At 40.7% G+C, this 25,281-nt stretch overlaps 2 protein-coding genes across 6 annotated transcripts in view; both read left to right on the forward strand.

Annotated features, from left to right (window-relative positions):
- SLC5A3 (solute carrier family 5 member 3) overlaps positions 1 to 21,303 on the forward strand; it is a 35,956-nt gene extending 14,653 nt beyond the window's left edge. For all 5 annotated transcript variants that reach the window (XM_044750933.2, XM_044750932.2, XM_070488821.1 and 2 more), the window contains one exon: positions 9,659 to 21,303. In XM_044750933.2, coding sequence (XP_044606868.1) covers positions 9,998 to 12,154 — 2,157 coding nt within the window. In that variant the 5' untranslated portion in view covers positions 9,659 to 9,997 and the 3' untranslated portion in view covers positions 12,155 to 21,303. The remainder of the gene's footprint in view (positions 1 to 9,658) is intronic.
- MRPS6 (mitochondrial ribosomal protein S6) overlaps positions 1 to 25,281 on the forward strand; it is a 135,004-nt gene that overhangs the window by 78,385 nt on the left and 31,338 nt on the right. The window lies entirely within an intron of this gene.

Below are 25,281 nucleotides of genomic sequence, written 5' to 3' on the forward strand. Positions count from 1 at the left end.
CTTCATCTCCAGTCCTCCCCTCCCCCTTTTCTTTTGCTGGAGTATTTTATATTTTCTTTATCTTAAAATTTTAAGCCTTTAAAAGAGTTACAAGAAAGTTCAATTAACACCTGTCTGCTTCTCGCCTAGATCACCAGTTGTTAGAACTTGCCCCATTTGCTGTTTTTGTATCTGCACCATTTGAGAGTTGCAGGCATCTTGGCCTGTGTTTTTTAGGAATAAGGGCCTTCGTCCTAACCACAACATAACCATTACACTCAAATTTGACATTGATACAGTACTATTATAAAAAGTTCAATTCATGTTCAAATTTACTGTTACTCCAGTAATATCCTTTAGGTTTGTTTATTTATTGTTTGGTGAGGAATATTGGCCCTGAGCTAGCATCTGTTGCCAGTCTTCCTCTTTTTGCTTGAGGAAGATTGTCCCTGAGCTAACGTCCATGTCAGTGTTCCTCTGTTTTGTACGTGGGATGCTGCCACAGCATGGCTTGATGAGAGGTGTGTAGGTCCACAGCCGGGATCCAAACTGGAGAAGCCCAGGCCACTGGAGCGGCGTGCATGAACTTAAACACTACGCCATGGGGCCCGCCCCTGTCCGTTAGTTTTTAATATAGTATTCAGTCAAGGATCATGCATTTAGTTGTTCCTTGGTTTCCTTGATCTAGAACAGTTCTTGAGCCTTTGTCATAAATGACAGTGGCCCGTTGGTCTGCAGAGTCCCTCAGTTTGGATTTGTCTGGTTCCTTTCTCTTGATCAGAGATAAGTTCAATGTTACTGGCAGGAGTATTCCATAGGGATGTCAGTGCATCATATCAGGAGGCATGTCAGTGTCCAACTGTTGATGTTAAGCAATCACTGGGTTTAGGTGATAGCTACAAGATTGCTCCATTGTACATGTATCTGTTTTCCTTTTGTAGTTAGTGATTTATGGAGTGACAACAGTCTTCCCCTGGTTTTAGCATCTATTGATGATTCTGAGTCAGGTATTGCTGGAGTGCTTTAAAGCAAATGCGGATATAAAATTTCACCTGTAAATATTTAGCGTGTATCTAAAAGATAGGGGCTTTTAAAAAAACCACCGCAGTGCATTTATGACGCTGAACTACAGTTCCTTAACCTCTGATATCCTTGGTCCCTTTTCTAGAATTGTCTCAGATGTTTCTCCACAGTTGGCTTGCTTGAATTGGAGTCCAAACAAGGTCCATAGGTTACATTTACTTGATGGCCTCTGAAGTTTTTACTCTGTAAGAGCTTCCCCACCCTTCCTCCCTTTCTGAACTAGGTTGATCATTTCCTGGTGTTTTATGGGTTCTTCTATTCCGGGTATTTTCTGTAAACTGGTATTTAGAAATTTGACCAGCTTCAGGTTGTTTTGTTTTGCGAGAGTGCAGAAGTGTTCCTGGGTGTAGCATCACATCAGGAAGCACACACGTCTGCCTTTTAGCGATAAGATTAATTCTTGTTCTTGCAGGTGTTCGCGGCCTCATCCATGCATTCTAAAGCCCCTGTCAGCCTCTCACCTAAGCTTCCAGCGTCCATTGTAATCATTGCCCAGGTCCATCATTTCATTAGGGGCTGTGAAGGGTGATTTCCTGTCTGCGTCATTCCTTCTGTAATGATTAGCTAGATTTTTCCTGACCTGGCTTCATTTCTCCTTTTTTATGTATATTTTCCTGGGGAGAGTTGTAAAAGGACACATTGTTCATCTTCACTTCACAGCAGCTGTTTCTGGATTGTCTTAGTGACCCTCTGGCATGTCCTCAATTTCCTCATCTGTAAGTTGGGGATAATTGCCGTGCTTACCTCTTGGGGCTTTTGTGAGGCTTAGAGGAGCTGCATTAGGTGTGTAGTGTAAACATGTTGCCCTAACTAATTAGCACTAACTAATGTTGGTAAATGGTAGTTATTAAAATAACCTTTTGAATTTTGCTGGAACATTTAACTCATCAAGTATAATGGAGAGGGGAGAAGGGAGAGGTTTTTAGTAAGTTGACATCAACAAGAGCTTGGACTTGTGTAGAGTGAGCTGAAGGGAAGTGCTGCTTGACCGCATGGACAGGACTCATACAAGAGGTGCTTGCGCGGGGAGGGTCTGCACATGTCACCGCACACTGTGAAGTGGGTGTTGGTAACTGCAGGGGTAAAATCTGGACCACATTCTGAAGCGGAGTTGGTACAATGAAGGGAAGTGGGTCACCCTGTGGTGTAGGTAGGATGAGATGGTGACTCCAGATACGGATTCTTACTACGTCATGGCCCATTGAGATTTTTATCTGCACAAAGGGCATTCTTGCCTAGTTTGATTTCCTTGTCATTCCGCACACCCTCAGTTAGAGCTGTTGGAGATTGCTGAGCACTTCAGTGGGGGAGGAAATGCTCTCTTCTTGGCCTTTTAATCTGCCATCTCTTATTGCTTAAAGCTGGTATTGATGATTGTGTAGGATATTGGGAATTTAGCACTCGATCAGGTACTTGGTCGTTGATATTTGATTCACTTATTTAACGAACATTTGAGCACTTGCAGTGTGCAAGTCAGTGTTCTAGACACAGACCACGTCAGTGAACAACACAGGCAATCTCTGCCCTCGTGGAGTTTACTTTTGGGTAGCCAGGAGGCAATAAGCAAGTTTTATTAAGGTGTTGAGTGCTATGAAAAAAAATGAAGCAGGATTCAGGAGGGGCTGAGATGGTTAGGGAAATTACTTTTGAGCAAAGACATAAATGAGAGGAGAGCAAGTCTTGTGAAAATCTGGATGCAGAGTGTACCCTGCGCCGGGAGCAGCCGCTGTCAAGGCCCAGAGGCGTGTTTGGTACATTGTGCATTGTGAGTAAATGGACGGCTGTTTGTTGTGTTAATTAAGGCCCTCTGGTGGGCCAGGGGCCAAAGCTTGGAGACGGGTTAAGAGGCTTAGGGCAGTTAGTTAACCGGATGAAATGGGATGGTGATTGGGACCAGGGGGCTAGCAGTTGAAATAAGTAGTCTGATTCTGGATATATTTTTGAGGTAGAGTCAACAGGCTAATGGATTGACTGTGTGGGTTGAGAGGGAAAGTGAGCAAGCAGTCCAGGATGATTGGTACTTTGGGGCTTGAGCGCTAGTGAGGACAAAGTCGCCGTTCTCAGGGATGAGGAAGACGGAGTAGCACAGGTTCAGAGGTACTAGCCGAGTTCTGCACACTGCCAGGCAAGACGGTACGCAGTCACAGACACTTCCTTCAGTAAGAACAGGGGTCTGTGAACTCCACTGTGAGAACTCTTCGGTCTGTAGAGCCTGCATAGCCGATTCTTTTCACCTGACGTGTTAAAGATGTGGGCGTGAGCAGGTGAAGGCAGCTTGGCTTGGATAGCTTCGTCCAGTCCACGGTAGCAAAGTCAGGTGTAGACGAGACATGGAGACTTAGTTTTTTATTCTCAGGTGGAAGGGTTAATTAATACTGAGGACGGGCACAAGGCGAAAGCCTTGCACTTGCTGCTGAGCACCTGGGCGAGCCCTGGCCTCACCGCTGTGTTTACACCTAAGAAACCCGTCCCTGGGACTTCTCTGTTTTGAGTCTCTTCATTTTCTCCATCCATATATCCATTCAGGTATGATCGTACATGAATACTTCAGTTGGATTTTATCCTGTGCTGTTTGCAGTCTATTTTGTTAACATTTGTTATATATACATCTCAGGTATTTTCTCTGCAAGCACAGATTTTTAAACATGGATGATGTTGACTGATCTCTTATTAGTTAATACTGTTTGTTTCTATCAATAAAGAAATGTCCTTTTCATTGAAGGTGACGCTGCTTAGTGATTAGGATCAGACGGTCTTTGGACAGACACATGCAAATCCTGATGTAAACACAGATAACCGCAGCCTGGGGCAGGCCACACGCCCTCCGGGGTCTCAGTTTTCTCATCTGTAAAATGATTATAGTAATTGTCCTTACCCCACGATTGTCGTGAGGATTAAAGTAATGTGCACAACATGCGAGGCACGAGGTGTGAGGACTCAGGTCAGTAAGTGGCAGCTTTAATTTCTCTCCATTCTCTCTCACTCACTTATCTTTGACCACCAGTCTTTCACAAGTGAGTAGTGCCCGGTCTCTTGAATTCTTCCCAGTGAGAGTGAACACACGTGTGTAGCCGTTGAGATTCCATGACCTAATGCATCATGGGCCCTGTGGCCCTGTTACTTCGTATTTCCGTTTCTCTCAAGAAGGTTGTTGGAGTTTGCTCCATATACCTGATCTAGTATCATCCACAGAAGAGGTGAAACCAGTGGTAGTTTCACAGTGGGCCCCATACCAAACAGTCTTCATTCTCTGAGACTTTTTTTTAAAAAAAACAAAAACATTGTGAGCCAGACTTATATGTTAACAGAAGCAGCTTAAGAAGTGAGTATATCTTGGGGGATGTCTGTGTGTGGATGAAATGATAAACCTGGTGGTTTATGAACTCTCCTAGGTGAAGAAGCTTTGATTTGAAGAATGGTTTACTTAGATGGGGGACCATCCCTCCTAACGCTCCCTCCCCAGTCTTTGAGGTTGCTGAAAGAGCTGTTTCGTTTGGTGAAGGGCTGCTGGAGGGGGCTTCAGGCCCTGCTTCGCCTGCCCCTAACCCCATGGTTCAAAGGGATGAGAGATCATCAGAGTACAATTTGAATGTCACTTGAGTTCAGTTGGTTTCATACATTTCGTAGGTTTCGAATAGCCAGGGTTGTAGGTATAATGGAAATGTTCTGTCAGAGAAATTTAAGGGCAGACTCCTTAAATGTTTTGGGGGCTGTTACATCATACAATTAAATACATTGTTGTCTTCAGCTCCACCTGTAATTTAACATTGGCTGGAGTTCATGTCAGTTGTATCTGGAACACACGTTTTGGCTTTGAAGTGTCCCTAATAAACCACTACCGGATCCATGCTCTACGTTTTTAAAGTAAGGGAGGGTTGAGGAAGGTCCTGGGTGAGTACGTATGTACTCTGTACCAAGCGCTATCAGTCCATTCCACTGGTGGAATTTGCTTTACGAGACCTTGAAGCCTTTACTAGACCACGATGACAAAAGTGAAAACAGGTATGAAAGTCCCTAAGTAGAATTTCATATAAATTTACTTATTTTTTTGTATTCGAATGAAGTGATGTAAATAGGAGCTAACAGTTGATGAGGTCATTGGGAGACTCTTTAAAATATTTGAGAGAGAACTGATTTAAATCGTTATTTTATCTATGATGAGGATCCTAATATGCCTGGCGGATGGTGGACAGTTTACTCTGAAAGGAGCCGACCTCGTCACTTCCAGTCTGTGAGTTGTGGAAGGTAAAGTGACATTTCCTGAGCACCTGCCTGTTGCACTCAGCAATATTGCGTGCTTTCTATATGTTACTCATTCCTTCTTAAATCATTAGGAGCTGGATGGTGGTTGCATTTTACAAACAAGACAGTTGAGGCTTCTAGAGATTAATTTGCCTAAAATCCTGCAGTTAGGAGTGACAGAGCTTGGACCCCAGCCCTTCAAAGCTTGTCTGCTTTCTTGACCATGCCACCTACTCATGTAAGTTTCCAGAGGTGTCTGTTCTGTACCCCTTGAATTACTGGTAAAGTGAGTATTTTTCTTTGGATCAGAATATGAGCGAGACTTGGCAAGCCTACTATTGACAGTGCTGGGTTGGGCCTGTTCGGATTGTCCTTTGAGTGTGTGGTTTTTAAATGACTCCAAAGCTAAAAATATTGTTGTTTGGTCACTTTTAAGGTCACTGTATTCTAACCTTTGTTTAGCCCCTGTGCCTCATTGAATTTATTATGATTTGGGGCCCTGATGGCTTAAGGGACTGTTTTTCTTGTTCTCTATTTGGTTTTTATGACAAGTAACTTTCTTTTTAGATAAAGTGACCATACATCCTGGATTTTACAGATTGTCCCAGAATAATTTCCTACTAATAATTTCCTAGTTTGAAAGATAAATTATGTAGTCTTGCAAGATATTAGAAGAAAGATGTTGGATTTGGTCATTGTAACTAATGATATTTTGGTTCTCTTACCTGAAGGAGTTTAACGACTGGTTTAAATTTGGTCTGGGCTAGTTCACATACAGCAGATATCTACGTGTCCTTCTCTGTTTGGATTCATCAGTTTGAATTTAATTCATCCAGATACGTGAAACAGTACCAAAACTGTATTCTAATTTTGTAGAAAACTTTCAAGAAAATAATTGCTTTCTGAGAAGAAAGCTCCCTCCTTTGGAGGGGAATCTGCTCTGTTTCAAAACATCCTTGTGTTGGGATTTGGTGAAATCTATTTTGCCTGTTGCCACTAGGGGACCATTTCTTTATACAGTCTATGGATATTACTCTCATTCTAGAAATAATTTTCTTAAAAATGTACTACCAAGGAACCAACTCCCATATTTACTATACCTATTTTGTTACTTGTCTCATGTTTCTCACTGAAGAGATTTCCTTGAATTGTAAACCAGCTTAGTCCTAGAAATACAAAAATATAAAAAATTTTATTTTAGCTGAAGAAAAAAATTTTCCATGTATATTCTTCCTAAAAATAAAGGAACTCTGGATAGTGTTCATTGTATTTTTGTTGTAAAGATGTTTACTTCTTTAAAAGAGGAAAAATATGTGAAACTCATGTTGCCTATTTTATTTGGAATCATTTTTAAGGTATGCACAATTTATCTCCTAAAAGACTGAAGTTCAAGGCTCTGACAGTTCGTGACTAGAATGTGAAATTTAGCTGCAATGTATTATAGTATCTTACATTTTTCTACAAACTAAATTGACCTATTTTTGGTTTTGTTTTTCCTTTTTCAGTCTTTTACCAGGTGCTGGTCTCTGGATGTTTTTTGTTTAAATTGGAAAAATCTTAAACCTGTCCACAGACTGGTATGGTACCCAGTGAGACGGGGACTGTGGGCAGTGGCTTTCAAAGGCAGAAAGAGCTGAGGACTCAGCTTGAGCTAGTGTTTGACCGCTCCCTGCTACCTCGCCTGTGGGCAGAACATCTTTTCTCTCTAGTTTCCCTGCTGTTCTAGAGAAGTCAGAGGTTAGATGTAGCATGAGAATTTCAGGGGCCGCCCTGTGGCCGAGTGGTTAAGTTCACGCCCTCCGCTTCGGTGGCCCAGGGTTTCTCCGGTTCGGATCCTGGGCATGGACATGGCACCACTCATCAGGCCACACTGAGGTGGCATCCCACATGCCACAACTAGAAGGACCTGCAACTAGAATATACAACTGTGTACTGGGAGCTTTGGGGAGAAAAAGGAAAAAAAAAAAAAGATTAGCAACAGTTGTTAGCTCAGGTGCCAATCTTTAAAAAAATGAAAAAAAGAATTTTAGCCGGTCTGAGCATTCATCAGGGAGCAGAGTATGGCGTAGATTTCTGACGTGGATAAATCATATTTGACAGTGAAAAGCACTGTTACTGATCCCAGCAGGGCTTCCTGGTGATCCAGGAGGGAAGTGCTTGCTTTGTTTCTGAGCACTTGGTTCTCTCAACACATAAGTTTCTACAGTGGCTACTACAGCGCGCACCCCTTCCCCCCAGACAAAAACAAAGCACTCGGGTGTGTGTCCCTTCTTGGGGAAACACATGGTCAACTACTGCCATCAAGAAGAGCCACTCCCGAAAGGGCCCTTCGGACCAGTGAGCTAGGCTTCTGTGTGAGTCGAAACCAGCGGCGAGGGTGTGGCCTGGATGTGGGGTGGCAGGGAGAGCGCTGTTGAAGGCAGGCCTTAGAACTGCCAGCGACACTTGTCCTTGTAATTAAGGACTTGACCCTGATACTGGAACATTAAAGGTACCCTTTAAATAATTAGTGTTTATTGGTCATTTGATTAGATTTTGTTGAAATTTAGATGATTTTTCCTAAATAATGTCCAAGTATTTCTTTAAAAACTGGAAAGTCTTTGGGGTGGGGAAGTGGTCTTAGAAATATGACCAGCTTCAGGATTTGGCAAGTATGAAGTGACACAACTTCCAGCTTTTAGTGTATTTTATGCTGTTGTCTGCGGCAGTTTTACTTACGCCACTGGCTTTTAGGAGGAAGGATTTTACTCAGTTTTCTTAGTATAATTATTGTAGTGTTTTATACTGAACAAAAGGCATAGTGATGGGGTGAAGATGTTTCTATCTAGGCAGCTTTATGAATTAGACCCAATAACCTAATTCTGTAGGGCAGTTATCTGTAGGCAGTTTTTCCAGCTCCTTCCTTTGCCAGTGAGAGGTGTGTTTTTTAGTTTTTAGTACTGTGGTGTATTTCGAACAGTTTTGAAAAGAAGTCTCTTTAGTGCCATTTGTAGGACTTAAGTTTGCTACTGAATTTTAAAGGAAAATGCCTGGATTCATCAAAAAGTATCTGCATTGTCAAGCATAGACTTCACTCTGAGTTTGCCTTATCACAAAAGGAGAAATCACTCTAGAAATTAATGTGTGCAAGGCATGAGGTTGAATAACAAAGTGTATGACGGATTGATCTTTCAGCTACAATTATAATTGACTTTGAAGATTCAGAATTTCTCTTTTCCAGGAAAAAACCATCAAATTCATAAACTCGATTTTAGGTAAATTTAAATATCTGTTTTGCAGAACAGTTTTCTTCAACTAGGATTGAAAAATATCTGATTGACTTATTGAAGATAATTTATTATCTAATGGTTGTCAAATGTCTGTTTTGTTGAGGTTTGGAAGATACAATAATCAAATTATTTTTCAGTCTTTCAGAAAACTTTTCTCCTTCTCCCTTCTCTCCTTGCTTTCTAAACCCTTCAACAAGAAAGCATTAAAAGGAAAAAATATTCAGTAAAATCAAACCTGAGTCAATGCCTTTATCTTCTGAGAGATTCTCTTGGAAATAATTGCCTCATGAAAAGGAAGGGAAGCAAATTACCTTTTTGAATTTTTTTTTTTCCTTCCAATGTCTTCCTTCTAGCTAATGAAAAGAATAAAATTTTAGGGTGGTTTTGTAAGTTGTATGTTCCTAGTTTTTTTGTGTGGAATGTCTTATTTCCCTGTAGGGCAGGAGTCATCTCACAATTTCTAGGTTACTGTATGATAACTAGCATAGATGGACACTTGTAGTACGAATTTAGGAAAACTTTATAACAATAGATTTGCACAGACTAAGCGATGATATTTGGTTTTGTGTTCGGGGGGGTAGATGATAACAGCTAGTAAACACCACTTGCGTGTTCCATCCAGGACCCTAACTCGCTATAAAGTGCCTTACTCTTAGGATTCGTAGTATTTGAAGATTCGTTGGTGCCCTTATTATGAATAATTAGCGTCCTCCCGCCCCCTCCCCACTCCTGCCCCCTAGGTGCTTAAGATCTTGGTACCTGTTCCGATCTGAAACTACCACAATAAGAGAAGAAAGGGCAGTGTCATCGTAGGCAGTGCCTAGTTGCTAGAGAATTTAGGCCAGTTAGTTATGAGCTTGATGAATTTTTGTTCTCAGTTCAAAATGATGAATGTTCTCACTGCCTTTATCAGATGTGATAGTATAGACTGCTCTTTCCCGTGGAACCGAAGTGTATTTTAAAAGTTTTTTCCTTTTTATAAAGAATGTCTTGTTGCGCCGTTTTGCTAGACTGAAAGTTTCCTCATCACTTGGTGAGACCCTCCTCTAATTCAATCTTTGTCTTTTGTCTTTGCTGCCTTGCAGGGTTGGTACAGTAGGCTTCACTAGACTTAGCTGCAACTCAGAATTTCTCCTCCAGCACCTGAGTAAATGCTGATGGTCTTGTGGAGAGTGGATTAAGAGTACGAGCTAAGTTCTCAATCCCAATTAAGAAGCGGAGGAAAATTTAAACTGTCTCCTTCAAAGTTTATCACAACCACCACCATCAAGACAGCAAACCAAAGGACAAAGACTTTGACCTGCTTTGTTGCTCTGTGTAGTCCAGTTCACGTATGGTTTACAGACTTGGCTGGGGTTACTAATGTGTAAATAAAAAGTCGGACACTTCTGTCGTTGGACACTTTTATTCTCAAAGTTACCAAAATGAGGGCTGTACTGGAGACAGCAGACATTGCCATAGTGGCCCTGTATTTTATCCTGGTCATGTGCATTGGTTTTTTTGCCATGTGGAAATCTAATAGAAGCACCGTGAGTGGATACTTCCTGGCGGGGCGCTCTATGACCTGGGTAGCGATTGGTGCCTCTCTGTTTGTGAGCAATATTGGGAGTGAGCACTTCATTGGGCTGGCAGGATCTGGAGCTGCAAGTGGATTTGCAGTGGGCGCATGGGAATTCAATGCCTTACTGCTTTTGCAACTTCTGGGATGGGTGTTCATCCCGATTTACATCCGGTCAGGGGTATACACCATGCCTGAATACTTGTCCAAGCGATTTGGTGGCCATAGGATTCAGGTCTATTTTGCAGCCTTGTCTCTGATTCTCTATATCTTCACCAAGCTCTCAGTGGATTTGTATTCAGGTGCCCTCTTTATCCAAGAGTCTTTGGGTTGGAACCTTTATGTGTCTGTTATCCTGCTCATTGGCATGACTGCTTTGCTGACTGTCACCGGAGGCCTTGTTGCAGTGATCTACACAGACACTCTACAGGCTCTACTCATGATCGTTGGGGCACTCACGCTTATGATTATTAGCATGATGGAGATTGGCGGGTTTGAGGAAGTTAAGAGAAGGTACATGTTGGCCTCACCCAATGTCACTTCCATCTTGTTGACATACAACCTTTCCAACACAAATTCTTGTAATGTCCACCCTAAGACAGATGCACTGAAAATGTTGCGGAATCCAACAGATGAAGATGTTCCTTGGCCTGGATTCGTTCTTGGGCAGACCCCAGCTTCAGTATGGTACTGGTGTGCTGACCAAGTCATCGTGCAGAGGGTCCTAGCGGCTAAAAACATTGCTCATGCCAAAGGCTCTACTCTTATGGCTGGCTTCTTAAAGCTTCTACCAATGTTTATCATAGTTGTCCCAGGAATGATTTCCAGGATACTGTTTGCTGATGATATAGCTTGCATCAACCCAGAGCACTGCATGCAAGTGTGTGGAAGCAGAGCTGGGTGCTCTAATATTGCTTACCCACGCCTGGTGATGAAGCTGGTTCCCGTGGGCCTCCGGGGCTTAATGATGGCAGTGATGATTGCGGCTCTGATGAGTGACTTGGACTCTATCTTTAACAGTGCCAGTACCATATTCACCCTCGATGTATACAAACTCATCCGCAAGAGTGCAAGCTCCCGGGAACTCATGATTGTGGGGAGGATATTTGTGGCTTTTATGGTGGTGATCAGCATTGCATGGGTGCCAATCATCGTGGAGATGCAAGGAGGCCAGATGTACCTTTACATTCAGGAGGTAGCAGATTACCTGACGCCCCCGGTTGCGGCCCTGTTCCTTCTGTCCATTTTCTGGAAGCGCTGCAATGAACAAGGGGCTTTCTATGGTGGAATGGCCGGCTTTATTCTTGGAGCAGTCCGTTTGACACTGGCCTTTGCCTACCGTGCCCCAGAATGTGACCAACCTGATAACAGGCCAGGCTTCATCAAAGACATCCATTACATGTATGTGGCCACAGCATTGTTTTGGGTCACAGGACTCATTACTGTAATTGTTAGCCTTCTCACGCCACCTCCCACGAAGGAACAGATTCGTACCACCACCTTTTGGTCTAAGAAGAGCGTGGTGGTGAAGGAGAGCTGCTCCCCAAAAGACGAACCGTACAAGATGCAAGAGAAGAGCATTCTGAGATGCAATGAGAATAGTGAGTCCATCAACCACATCATTCCCAATGGGAAATCTGAAGATAGCATTAAGGGCCTTCAGCCGGAAGATGTTAATCTGTTGGTGACCTGCAGAGAGGAGGGCAACCCAGTGGCTTCCTTAGGTCATTCAGAAGCAGAAACACCAGTAGATGCTTATTCCAATGGGCAAGCAGCTCTCATGGGTGAGAAAGAGAGAAAGAAAGAAACAGAGGATGGAAGCCGGTACTGGAAGTTCATAGATTGGTTCTGTGGCTTTAAAAGTAAGAGCCTCAGCAAGAGGAGTCTCAGAGACCTGATGGAGGAGGAGGCTGTTTGTTTACAGATGCTGGAAGAGCCTCCGCAAGTTAAACTAATACTAAATATTGGACTTGTTGCTGTGTGTTCACTTGGAATTTTCATGTTTGTTTATTTCTCCTTGTGAACTTTTAAGGATATGATGAGACATTAACTTAAGAAAATACTGGTCTTTGGAAAAAAACTTATGTAACTGTTGCATCTCTCAGGCATTGTTTACGCTGTAGGTTTTAGCCAAATTTTACTTAGCAGAAAATCATCTATTTGCAAGACTTTATTTTCCCAGAGATGGATGAAAGTAAATTTTCAACCTAAATGAAGTAAAACTTGTTTAACAGATTGAATTGTGCAAATGTGGTTTAAAATTTTCCATACCAAAGTAAGGAGAGACCAATTATTCTCATAGCACACTTAGGGCAGAATATATGCTAAGATATGACGAATAAGGTATACTGTGTGCACTGCCACGTCTCGGTTAGACCTCCTTAACCTGAAGTGGAAGACTTGCGCATTTAAAAGTTTTTTCCTCTGTCTCTGTAATCCCTACCACCATTAAAAAACCTGAATTTGTAGACATTGTATAATCAATCATGTACCGAAAATCTGACTGATGTGCTTGTGGGGTACTTGTTTCGGGACAAGTTAGTTTGTTAGTTAGTTTGCCATTAGCATGAGTATTTGGATTCTGATTACCAAAAGAAAGGAAGAAGAATGTTTTCCTGTAGCTATTCTTGAACCACCAATATATGGAGTTTTGGGAAAATTTATTCCATTTCTTTTTCTCCTCCTTTGATGTTTAAGTGAACCATACTCAAGTGATCACCAAGTCTGTCTTTATAAAGTTATATGTCATGATTGTATTTTTAAATTGATTATCGGGGAGAAAATGAAGTAAACATTGCTGATGATCCCCAAATTTATTGACCAAAATTAAGATTGTTTTTCTAGTTTGGGAATTGGCAGCCGCCAAGCAGTGTTCAATCACTGTAAGCTGAACAGCTGGTTACTCATACTCCGCTAGTTCTCTAGCTTTTTGTTCTTGTCGTTTGGTAACATTCGTTATTAGCCAGATGCCCTCCCAAGTGGATCCAGTTGGAAGATATGTTCAGAACTTTGAAGAAAAATTGACACTGCCTTTGTGTTGGGTTGCCCTACTTGATTAGATCATGATATTTTGAGCTTGAGTTTTCAGAGGGAAAATTTAATTCTGAAATCACATTGTATCCTTGGTAATTTTTTTTTCCTGATTTACTTTTTTTCAAAAGACTTGCCATCTGTACATGTCCTCTACATTTCCGTTTAGAAAGTTACGGTGACTTAGAGCATGAGGATGTTCCATTTGCAAACTGGTTATCAGTAACAGAAAACTGAAGAGTGCATGCTTTGCCATTGGTAGATTGTCACTTTAGTTTTTCTGTAGAATGGATAGCATGTTCAAGAGGTGCCATGAACAACAGCTTCTGGATTTAATGGTGTGTCTCATGGATATTACGGGACTTGTATAATTGTAGGACCTTCTATCTTGACATGGCTCGGTACCCAGTTGCAACTTTCGTGGATGGGAATCTGTTTTTCACAGACTGTAATTCCCCTTTGTGAGGACAGGGTACGAAAGATGTTAGAGAAAAGCTCTTGCAGATTATGTAGTTCTGTGTCTGTGTGTACTCAACACTGTCCTTTTTCCTCCATGACAGATGAAGGAAACTAATAGTGTATCTACTTTGTTTGACTTTCCTGTAATCTCTGATACTTTTTAACTTGCATGATTTTATTAAGCTTATATTCTTTAGGGAAAATTATTACTTTTTTAGATACTTTTATAGATTTTGAATCAAAACTCAGTCCTAATGACTTTAAATTTTTTGTATTCTGTGAACTAGTTCATTATGATGGACTTGATTAGTCCAAAGTTGATTTTAGAAATTATCAGGTAGCATAATGTCTTCCCATCTCCAGGGGGCTTTCTGATGGACTGAGTCTGTTGATGAAAAAATAATTCATGTATGAATAGCATGATTTCTGAGAGCTTAGAGTGCCTTGTAGAATTTTTTTCTCAATTTCATTCTTAGGGTTTATAAATGGGGGCCAAATAAATAGGGACCATCCTTTTCTTGTGTGGAGGCTGAGGCTGTGATATGTCCAAGCTTACAGTCTGTTGGGAAGAACAGAAAACCAGGTGTCTAAATCTGGGTTCATGGTTTGTCCTCCTCTTTTCTCAAAGGAACTGACGTTCTTCGAGACAGCCATTTGGTATTTAGGGAAATAATAGGATCTTAGATTTTTCAAATTGGCATTAAGTTGTAGGAATTAAAATTTTCTTTGACTCTGAACACATTGCTGTGTAACTCAGCAGTGAGGACTGACATACTGGCTGGGCAGCCTTCTTAACCCTTCTATTTACAGCATTAATGAATAGGTGGTGTTTATGTGGATTTTTTCCTCTTTATTTAATGTTGAGTCCTAACAGTTTGGAGTATTAGGGTCCCCCTACCTTGTCTCTGTTGTCAGTGTAGTACAATACATAAAATACATCATCTTGTGTCTGTCTGTGTGTACATAGCAGTAGGTCAAGTTTAGAGTATTAGCGTCTGTAAATAAGGAATGACTTTAGCTTATCCATTAGGATTGTTTATTCTTGCCAGTATAAACATCACTTTATTTAGACTGAAGTCCCTGAAGCTTGCCCTTCTTATTGCTTCCCAGTAATAGATAATGTGCTTGAATAAGTATGTGAATTGCTGATTGCAGCTTCATTTCAGCAGACCATTCTTCAGTCTGTATTTCATTAGATTGTTCTTGCAATGATACATGGTCTGTATTAAGCTAGCAAAACGTTCATACTTTAACTAAATGGGTCCTAAGTGGTGACACTGATGTCTGGACATTAACATGTATGTATTTTTATATTGGCTTAGACTGACGTTCAGAATTGATCAAGTGATATTGACTAAAATAGTTAGCTAAGAGTCAGAAAGAAGTGAGGACACTTGTCTTCAAAGGTGGAGACAAATACTGTCTTATCTGCTGTTAATGGTATCCCTAGTTCTTAAACTTTTGAACTTTCAGACAGTCTTAGTGTCAAGATCTGATGAGAAGAGGTTATTACTGTGGTATGCCAATTCATTATTGGCTCCTTTGTGGGACCTCTAATTTGTCCTGCCACCCCAAGATAGTAAGTAGCTTGTGAAACAGTTGAGCGAGTCTTTTTCCCCAGCCATTCTTTCCTGGTGAGTTTATCACTCTTACCCTTAGGTTAGAGAAGCATCAAGCAGTGACAATGGTGCTGTGTCCTTTGGCCTTAATTCAGCAGATCTGATCTCTCAAGGCTTCCTTTTCACGTGGCTCAAAGGATCCATTGTCTTTTTGCACAAAGAGGCTGGCCAGGGTCACATAGGCATAGCTTTTAGGGATGGCACCTCAAGTAATTGGCAAAGACCCATGGCTCTGTGAAACTTCACGTTTTAAGAATTGGGTGGGAAGGTTGTCATTCAGTTCTCTAACCTGAGGCTAAGCGCCTGTGGGGGTGGGGTTGAAAAATCTTGTCCAGGGTGATTAAAGTCTTTTAAGCATCTGCATTTCTCAGTCCATTCCTTTCTCTCCTATACTGGGTGCGTGGCTCTTCCCCTTTCTTTGAATAGCGTTTAATGTAGTCTGTGGTTTCTTCTCGTTCTTTACTGCACTATAAACTGGCTGTATTAGCCGTTAAAAGGTTAGACCCGTCAGTGTTGGCACTTGACAGTATACAGCTTACTTGCTTTCCTTATACTTTTCCTGTGTCATTTTCACCTGAGGTATAATGGCTGGAAAGGAGCACATGGGTATCTCGTAGTGACACCTCACTGTTCTCCAGGTTTGGGTTGAGAGATGTGTAAAGACCGTTTCTGTTAAATTATGTGACTACAGAGACTTGCCAGGACAAGGTTTTCCTAAGAAGTTAGAACAACTATTAAAATGCTGGGGAGTACCTGGGTGGGACAGACTTAAGTTAGTGAAGGACACACATTAGCTTAAGATGTGCAGACAGAGAATCATGTTCATTGAATTCTAGAACTTGAGGCATCTTGGCTGTCAGCTGGTGTACATCCCTCCCCACATAGATTAGGTACCAATGAATGAGATCCAGCCTGTTAAACCCTGGTTTCATGTCAATTATTGTGAAATAGGAGTTTATTAACATATTTGAGGTTAAATGAATGATATTTGATAGTGATACTTTAGTAGAAAAAATACTTTTAAGCTTGAGGATTTGTCAGATTCCTGATTAGCCAGGCGTTAAATTGCTTAAGTCATTTCAGCGTTGACGTTAGCCTCAGTAGCCTTCACAGGTAGGCTGTGTTCCTCTTTGTGTGTAGACCCACCTACCGCTCAGAGAGACTGGTCTTCCCCTTTATTTGTCTTTCCTCTCATTGCTTTAACTCTTCACCAATTCTTTCAGCACTTAGGAAATTCCTGTTTTGACCTTTTGTCAGCTTAATTCCCTTTCAGGCTTACTGCCATTCGTGGCAAAAGTGCTGCTTTGCTCCAGTTTTGAAGACTTGGATCCACACAATTAAATACAGTTATCTTAAAATATACTAAATTTCTATTAGCTTAAACTTAATTGTCAAGAATAATTTTCTCAGCCTGTGCGTTCATTAATAATAATCAGTATTTTCTCAAAAATTAGGGAGGCAGCAGTAGTTAAAATTCATGCAGGTTTCTTTAAAATGGTGGTAGGACAGTGCAGAGAAATGGAGTTTGTTTTAATGCCAAAAAGCCCTGTTCGTGCAGTAGTTAAAGGAAGACATTGGAACTGGTCAGTTGGCATATAGAGAAACCCTTTTGTACTGGTTAGGTGTGAAGCTGGATCACGTAAGAAGTTGTCTTTGGATTACTACACGTGGTTGGACTTGGTTGACTTACCTCAGGGCTGCAAACCCCGTTTTCTCCATTAATTCTCTTAATTTGGTGTGCTTTTTGTGCGCCCCTCCCCTCTGTTGGAAGATGAGGTCTTCAGCTGGTTTGACTTACACAGCAGAATTTAGCTAAGGTTCAAAATAATTAGTAGGCTTTGCCAGCGCTGAGTCCCGCACCGTTATTCCCATAGTCTCAGAAATGTTTTTTTCCCCCAAACTTCTCTCTCCAGTGCTGGGAGTAAGCCTTTAAACTACTGATTCACCTTTAAAGGAATGTTGTGAGAATTGATGTAATTTATGTTTTTGTTTCCATCTCAAATCCTTCATAAAAGATAGGATTTAGTTTTTTGTTTTGGGTTAAGCAGCCCGTTTATCTGGTACCTAACAGCCGTAACCATTGGCATGTAGTCTTTTACTCAGAAATAGACAAAAAAGGTTTGATGTTTCTGTCTCATTAGTGATCACATCCTTTACTTTTTAGGAGAGGACCGTTATCTGAGGCTGTAGGCTTAAACCAGTAAGCTTCCTTTAGTAACAACTTTGAAGTTTGATTTGCTTACCTGGATGGATGGCATGTTTGAAGAGAGGGATTCTAGAATGAACAAGCAGCTGAAGAGCAAGTCAAGACAAAGCACAGTGGTCTCAGATTCTCCTCAGTGCAGGAGCCGTGGCTTTGCTCTCCTTGGAAAAAAAGCACTATGCAGTGATTGTTGCCCATGGCGATGAAGCCCCACCCGCAGGTCAAGACACTGTAAGCTGCAGTGAACTCTGTCAGTGAGGGAAATACCTATTGCAGTGATTTCGGCAACAGCACAAGTTGACAGTAGATAACCACAGCCTTAGTGGAGACTTAGATTTAACTTGGTAAATTCACCTTGTACCCTAGTATTCCTGAATAAGGAGTGTTTACCTTTTTTATTGCCTCTAGACAAACCGGTCTAGATCATTTTTCAGTTTATCGGGATACCCAGACTCCCATAAGTAAAGTATTCCTTAGTAACTTACTTTTTGTTGTAATAGTTGGAAACTGAAATTAGGCTATTATTGAAATCTCAAATTGGCAAAGGCTAATGTATAGGGTATTCCATAATATAATCAGCTCCTGAGGTTTATGTGTTTTGATTAGTGCCTTCTGGTTGCCAATATTGACTCTGCTAGTTTATACCTTTCCCTTTCTTGATTGAGAATTCTAATTTGTTACAATTCCTCTTTTTAAAGTTTGTTACAACTAGTGAAGAAATAGAGAAAATACATTTATATTTACATACTTTATATGCAGCCTTTATTTAGGTTCCAGGAAAGTGACTAGCTCTAATTCATGTTGCAGCTTAAATGTTATTTATTCATCTGTATTTGTTTCTTTTATATCCTTAATTAAAAATATAAGGTTACTTATTAATTCTGTGAGTATATTTAACTTTATGGTTTTTCCAGTGTACATTTCGTAGGCATATCTAAGAACAAGTATGTGACAGCAGTTCACATTCCATGGTAGGGAAAGAGCTTAAAGTAAAGGTCCATAGAAAGCACAAAATCCTGTTCACACGTGTGTGTATCTCCACATGTAGAAAGCACAAGACTAATGGTACTCTCAGTAGCCCACAAGTGCCAGTCCTAAAGCCCACCGGGTGTTTGGCTCGGTAGCTGTTAGGATGAGGACCACAAAAGCCCTAGATGGTGAGGTGTTCAAGTTATGGATCTTAAGTGGTAAGCGATTCAGTGTAGTAATCTGAGTAAGTTGTGCTCCTTTGGTGGAGGGAGAGAATACAAATGTCAAGAATGCTGTGGTTAAATTTGGGGGTCACTGGCTCAGATGGGGTCTGTGGGCTCTTCCTGTGATCTGGAACTGAAGGAACGGGGACAGACTTCTGGGGGTGTGGAAGTTTGACAGACGTCTGCTTTAAGCTGTAGAGCCATTGGAGTTGTTTTTTTTTTTTAATCTTAAATTTTACTTCCCATGAATATAGTACCCTAAAAACATGGAGAAATTTCACACTCTCCAGGGCAAATACTCCTTGTCTTTAATCTTTGTGTAGGTTTGTATGTAAGAGATGAAGTTATCTTTCTTTTTTCTTATGCTTGACTGCACTTCATTTTAAAAGAGCAGAATTTGATCTGTTCTGGGCATCAAACTGATTCTGAGACAAATCTACCAAGTGAACTGCTTTGCTTTGCACAGCGGTCATAAGAGTCTAAAGGATTCGTTAGAATCCTTGCTTGTTCCATTACCCGCTTCAAGAATAGATTAGATGAAGTCCGTGACTGTGTGTGTGAAAGAAGATCATGTGCTTTCTTCCACTTGGCATTGCCCTTGTGTCACCCCTCACTTTCTTCATCTGAATAGTCCGATACGTGTTTGTCCTGGATTTTGCCCCTATGTTAAAAGATACAACTCTCAGAACAGGAGAGAAGTGACTACCTTTGTTTCCACACACCTCCATTTTGTATATTTATCTTCTGAGGGAAAGACCTGGTCAGCTCTCGTAATACGTGGAATGAAGATTAAAGCTGGTGTAGAGTAACGTGGCGTATTTTAGAAGAGGTAACTGGACACTCTGAGGGAGAGATTTCCCCCTCTAGCAAAAAGTAGCTGGGTGTGAGCCTGCAGCATTATTTTAGAGTGTAAAACCACAGGCTTTGAGGGGGTGAGGGGAGAGGAGTGCCAGAAGTGTAGGAAAAAGGAGCGATTTGAGGAACATCTTTGGCTTAGCAATGTGTGATAAGGCAGAGCAGTTAGAGCCTGTTGGTCCTGGATACAGTCATGCATCGCTGAATGACGGGGATATGCGCTGAGAAGCACGTCCTCGCGTGAACATCGCAGAGTGCTTACACAGACCTAGATGGGATGGCCTCTGCACACTAGGCTCTGGTACTAAGCTTGTGAGCCACCGTTGGACATGTGGTCCGTGGTTGGCAGAAATGTCGTTCTGCAGTGCATGACTGTAGTATGTGTTCCGTACCTTTAAATGTTGTTTTTAAATTTAAGATAGCTTGTAAGTACTTAAAGAATGCTTTTGAAGATTCCTTTGGTGGGATATCCTTTCATTTATAATTCCATGGGAAATTGCTTTAATTAGTCTAGGTGAAAGTTCTAGCGGTGTAAATATGTATAATTAGAATTTTCTAATTTCACTGTGAGATCTCTAACTTTTGAGTGGCAAACAGATCAACAAGTCTTGCTCATGGACTTTTCTGAGGGGTTGCTAAAATGCAAAAGCTTTATTTTTTTTAATAATGACATATTACATGAGTGTCAGATGATGGTATGGAATCTGTTCCCCTGCTTTCTCCCACCAATATTGCTTCGGTTTATAGATTGCCAGCAGAGTGCAGAAATAGAGCAGGGGTTCATCCATTCTTTGCTTGGACATCTGTTTTCTGTTGCGCAGACCTGTGTTGGCAGTCACCTATGAACTATGTTACGCTTCTCAGTGCTTTTTTTTTGATAAGGTGGATATCAAAAATAGTTGCTGTGCAAAAGTTAGTAGTCTTCTTCAAGAAGAAAACCAATTCCTTTTCTAATATCCTGTGAAATTGCTTCATTCATTTCTTTATTTTTAAGCCAAATGTCAGCAGAATACTGCTGCTTTTATCTAGTAATTTTGATATGTAAGTATTAATGCATTTTTAAAAGATGTCTCCATTGAAAAATGTTTTCCCAGTGTGCTGCCTTTTATGCTTTGTTCAGATTTTCTGTAAGAGACCAGTCTGTGCACTGGGGGTGTATATTGTGTACATGTATCATTTCGTCAGTTATGCATTGTAGACCAAATGTGATTATAAATGAAATTGTTGAGTTATTGGTGTTTTTTGAATTGTAAACTGATTTCCAGTGTACCCTTCATTGTCCATAGCTTTTTTTTTTTTTTAAGGTTTAACTCATTGAGTCTGTCTCATTGTACAATGTTTTAGTTGCAAGCAGAAAGTAGAATTTGGTATAAACCAGGTTACTTCCATATTGAAAGGAATACAATTGAAATTGTAGATTTAGGATTGTTAACCATACACGACAATTCTAACTTGACAATTCTAACCTACTGTATACAATCTGATTTTTAAAATTGTAGCCATGTATGATCTTGGTTTAATGTGTTTTTAAAAGTGTTATTGTTTAAAAAATGAAAAAAAAAGGAAGCAGATCTGCTAAAGACCTGTCAGTTTTCATTACTGACTCTGTACAATACACTGTTCTTTGTGTACTGTGTGTTATTTTGCCAGCTGCTGCATTAGCCTTCAGAAGTATTTGGAAACTTAAGATGAACTACATTTCTTGCAAAGTATATTCTTTTCTGTGGTATTTTGTCCTGTAACTGAAGTATAGTAATTATTTTATGGAAATGTTAGCACTTCTGTACCAACTTTGAATAAAATGAAAAATTTACACTTCTGTGACTGAGTTTTTTCAGTGTGAACATGTCTACCCTCAAAAATATACAGTGATCTGTGTCTCAGATTTGAAGAGGTTACACCCCGGGTCCTTTTCCCTTGGCTCCTGAATGGATCCAATGAGTTTCCCCCATCAGTGACTTCTTTTCTTTACCTTGGTAAGCATGGACTCACAGGTATCGACTGAGAATTGAGTTATATGTCAGTCAGCCATTGAGTAAATCAAAATAGTCTTAGTTTTTTCACTTGTAATTTTGAAATAATTTCAAATTATAGGAGAGTTGTAAGAATAGTATGAAGAACCCAGGCATCATCGTCATCCAGATTCACTAGTAGTTAACATTTTGCCACATTTGTTTTGTCATTCTCCCCAATCATACGTGCTTTTCTGAACCATTCGAGCAGACATCATTCCCTTCTACCCCCTAAGTACTTAGGGATATGTTTCCTAAGGACACTCGCTCGTATACTCACAAAGTAATTATCATAATCTGGAAAATAACAGTGATACAATATTTTAATCTAGGTTTTTAATTCAAATATTGCTGTTCCAATAGTGTCCTTTTATAGGAACTTTTAAGTTCAGAAGCGAGTCCATCACATTTAGCTTTTATGTCTGTCTCCTTTAATCTGGAACAGTTCCTCAGCTTTTCTTCATCTTTCACGGTATTCACATTTTTGAAGTTTAAAAGGCAGTCATTTTGTGAAGGCCCCTCCTCAATTTGGATTTATCTGTTTCCTCATTAGATTCACACTGTGTGTTTGTGGGAAGAGTACAACATAAGCCAGAATACGTCCTCAAAGCGTCCCATTTGGAGGCGTGTGATGTGTTCTCCCATTATTGTTGACGTTAACTTTCGTACTTGGTTAAGGTGGTGTAACCAGGTTTCTGCATTGTCTAGTTACTGGTTTTCCCTTTGGTAATAAAGTAATTTATGGGAAGATAGTCGGAGACTGTGTAAATAACTTATTCCTCATCAAACTTGAACCCCTAGTTTTAGCATCCGTTGATAATTCTTGCCTACGTTATGATGATGATGTAAAACAATTTTTCTAACTTTTTTTGGCTATACTGAAATCAAGAGCTTCCACTTTTCCACATTTATTTATCAGTTTGAACTCATGGATTATTTTTACTGTCATTATTTTGCTCAAATGTTTCCAGATTTAGCTAGCGGGATACCCTTTAGGCTAATTTTTGTGTCCTTTGTTACATGTTTCTGTCATTTTTTGAGTGCTTTCTTATTTCCAGCACAAGGTGTTTTGGGCTTGTCTTGTCCTTCCCTGCCCCAGTCAGGGTGTCAGGCATTCGCTAGAGAATGGTGTTTAGGACCCAGGACTGGTGTGCTCATTCTTAGGGGAGTGAACACCGTCATCGCTTATGGGTCCTTCTCAGTGTACAGGGCTGGGAAATTCATGTACACATCTCTTGATGCCTCCGATTCTCAACCAGCACCAGAAGTTTCTTTTTAGCCTTCTTCCATTCTATGTTTGCATCTCCCTTCTACAACAGCAAGAAATCTGATAATGACGCATTTACGTATTTTTTTCAATCCTACAGTTCCTTGGAATTAAAAGTTTTTGCATGTCTAAAAATGTCTTTATTCTTATATTTGTTGGAAAGTTTGGCTGAATATAGAATTCTAGGTTGGAAAGTATTTTCCTTCAGAAATTTGTGAGCGTAAGACCATTTTTTTCTAGCCCCTGTGTTCTGAAATTGCACAATTAGGCATCTTGATGAAAGCTTTTCTTTCATTGTACTGGCCCTCAGTGGGCTCTTCCAGTTTGGCAACTCAGTGTCCATCAGTTCTGGGATAATGAAACAGTTCTGCTGTTTTCTCCTTTTTGGAACCCCTTTTTGGTCACTCTCAGACCTTCTGGACTGGTCCGGTTGGTTTCATAGAGTCTTTTGTCTTTTAATTTTCATCTCTCTTTTTGCTCTTTATAGGGGTATTTCTAAACCTTGTCTTCCACCCCTTCTGTTGAAAGAGAATTTCTTTTAAATCTCTCCCAGGTTTTTAAGTGCTTCTTTGTTCCTCAAATCTTCTTTATAGCCTCTTGTTCTTGGTTCGTGGATGCTGTATCTTCTCATCTGTGAAGATGCTGAAGTTTTCTTCTCGTGCATTGTTTGTTCGCTCTAGTTTTTCTTTTTGTATTGGCCTCATGTTAAAGGCGTTTTGCAAATGTGTGCTGGTGTTGGTCGTCTGCTTATTTAGTAGGGTGGACTAAAAATTCTCTGAACGTATGGGTGGAGCTTTTCGACTTCATTTTCTGGCCTTCACGGCCTGCCTCTTTGTTGGATGACTCCTGCAGTATCTTTAGAGCGGGTCACATTCCCCAAAGAAGATTCTTAGAGTTTTGATTGAAGGATGAAAGGACCATTATTTTGGAAGCTAAGTGGGGAAAGAGCACAGGGGTGTCATCGTTCAGTGAGCACTTTTTTCTCAATCCCTTTTTAGTGTGATACTCTCACTTAGAGCTGTGCCTGTGTCCTCCAGTCCAGAGACTTCCCTCTGCTTTATCCAATCCTGGGAATAAACCTCCAAACACGCATCTAGGGCTTCAACCACTTTTTAAAGTTTGGGCCAACTTTCTTCATTTTTTAGTCTCCCATTTCACCCCCACTTTCAGAGTTACCCAATGGAGCCAACTCCCAGATCTTTCGAGGAATTCTACAGTGTAAATATGGTTGACTTGGTTTTCCCCATTGCTGCTTTTCTCCATCTGCTTGCTTGCTTCCAACGTTTTATTGATGTTTTCCCCTCTTTTCTCCCTCATTCTTGCCGAGTTGTCCATTAAAAAAAAAATCCCTTTACAGTGGTTCTCATATGTTTTCAGGAGACAGTATAATTAGATACTTGTGTTGAATCTTCCAACTTACTAGGAAGTCCTGGAATCCACTCTTCACTTAGCATTTGAAAGTTGAAATTTCAGAGTCTCTTGCCCATTTCTCCGCTAAAAGAACGTGTTGATGACCAGAAGCACAGTTGGAGTTTTAAAATTCTGCTCATCTCTTTGAGTGCAAAATTAGTGATTGTTCACATTTTGAAGGGGCCTTAGAAGCTGTACAATGCATGCATCCCAGCCATCCAGACCTTTCTATTGTGAAATTTAACACCCGTGCTCAGTCCATGGAACATGAGCAGATGTACAGTGCAGTGGATATGGCTGTGGTAGTTCTGTCTCTGTAAAGTTGTCTCACACTGAGTGGGTGAATAGTGAGTCATGGCCCCTAAGTCATTCCCCCTTGGGGAAGTACATGGTCAGGTTCTTGTGAGCCTCTGGCTGGTCACCACATTTTTGTTGACTGATCAGTCCATAACCTTGTTTTATATGTGTTTCTGTTTAAAGACATCATATTTAGGATATATTTTTGATTTGTAAACATTGAGCTTAAGGCCAACAGCACTGTAACTCGTGCCAGAACGAAGCTTATCTAATACACATCTTTTCTTCGTAAGGTGCATCACTTCCTTCTTGCACTTAGGAACACTAGACAGCACTTCATCGCTACTCAGGGGCCATTTTCAACAGAGAAATCACCAACAAAGAACACAAAAATGCAAAGAACATGACACTATGTGTGAAAGGACACTTGTTTGTGGTAGGAGAGCTGAAACAAGAAGGCAGAGAGTGACGTCGTTGGACCTCAGCTGGGAATGTGTGTATTGAGTGACTGGAAGTTTCCACCACTCAGTGCATGCGCTTGTCTGCAAATGACTAAAAGTGATGGGAATGTTGATTTGGGGGTTAAAAAGCAAATTTTAGCTGGTAGGTGAATTGGCATACATAGATTCCACAAGTAATGAGAATCAACTGTAGTTTTGAGGCAGAAACCTGTGTAGCCACCACCCACAAGAACTATACCAGTCTCCCCTCCTAGAATGTTCATTTCATTTTCAGAGAGTTCTGATTTTAAAGGGTTTTCTTATTGACCTCAAATCCACCTCTGACTTGCTTTTGTCCTGAGCTA

This window comes from Equus asinus, chromosome 18 (assembly GCF_041296235.1).
Source record: "Equus asinus isolate D_3611 breed Donkey chromosome 18, EquAss-T2T_v2, whole genome shotgun sequence".
NCBI classification, from domain to species: domain Eukaryota; kingdom Metazoa; phylum Chordata; class Mammalia; order Perissodactyla; family Equidae; genus Equus; species Equus asinus.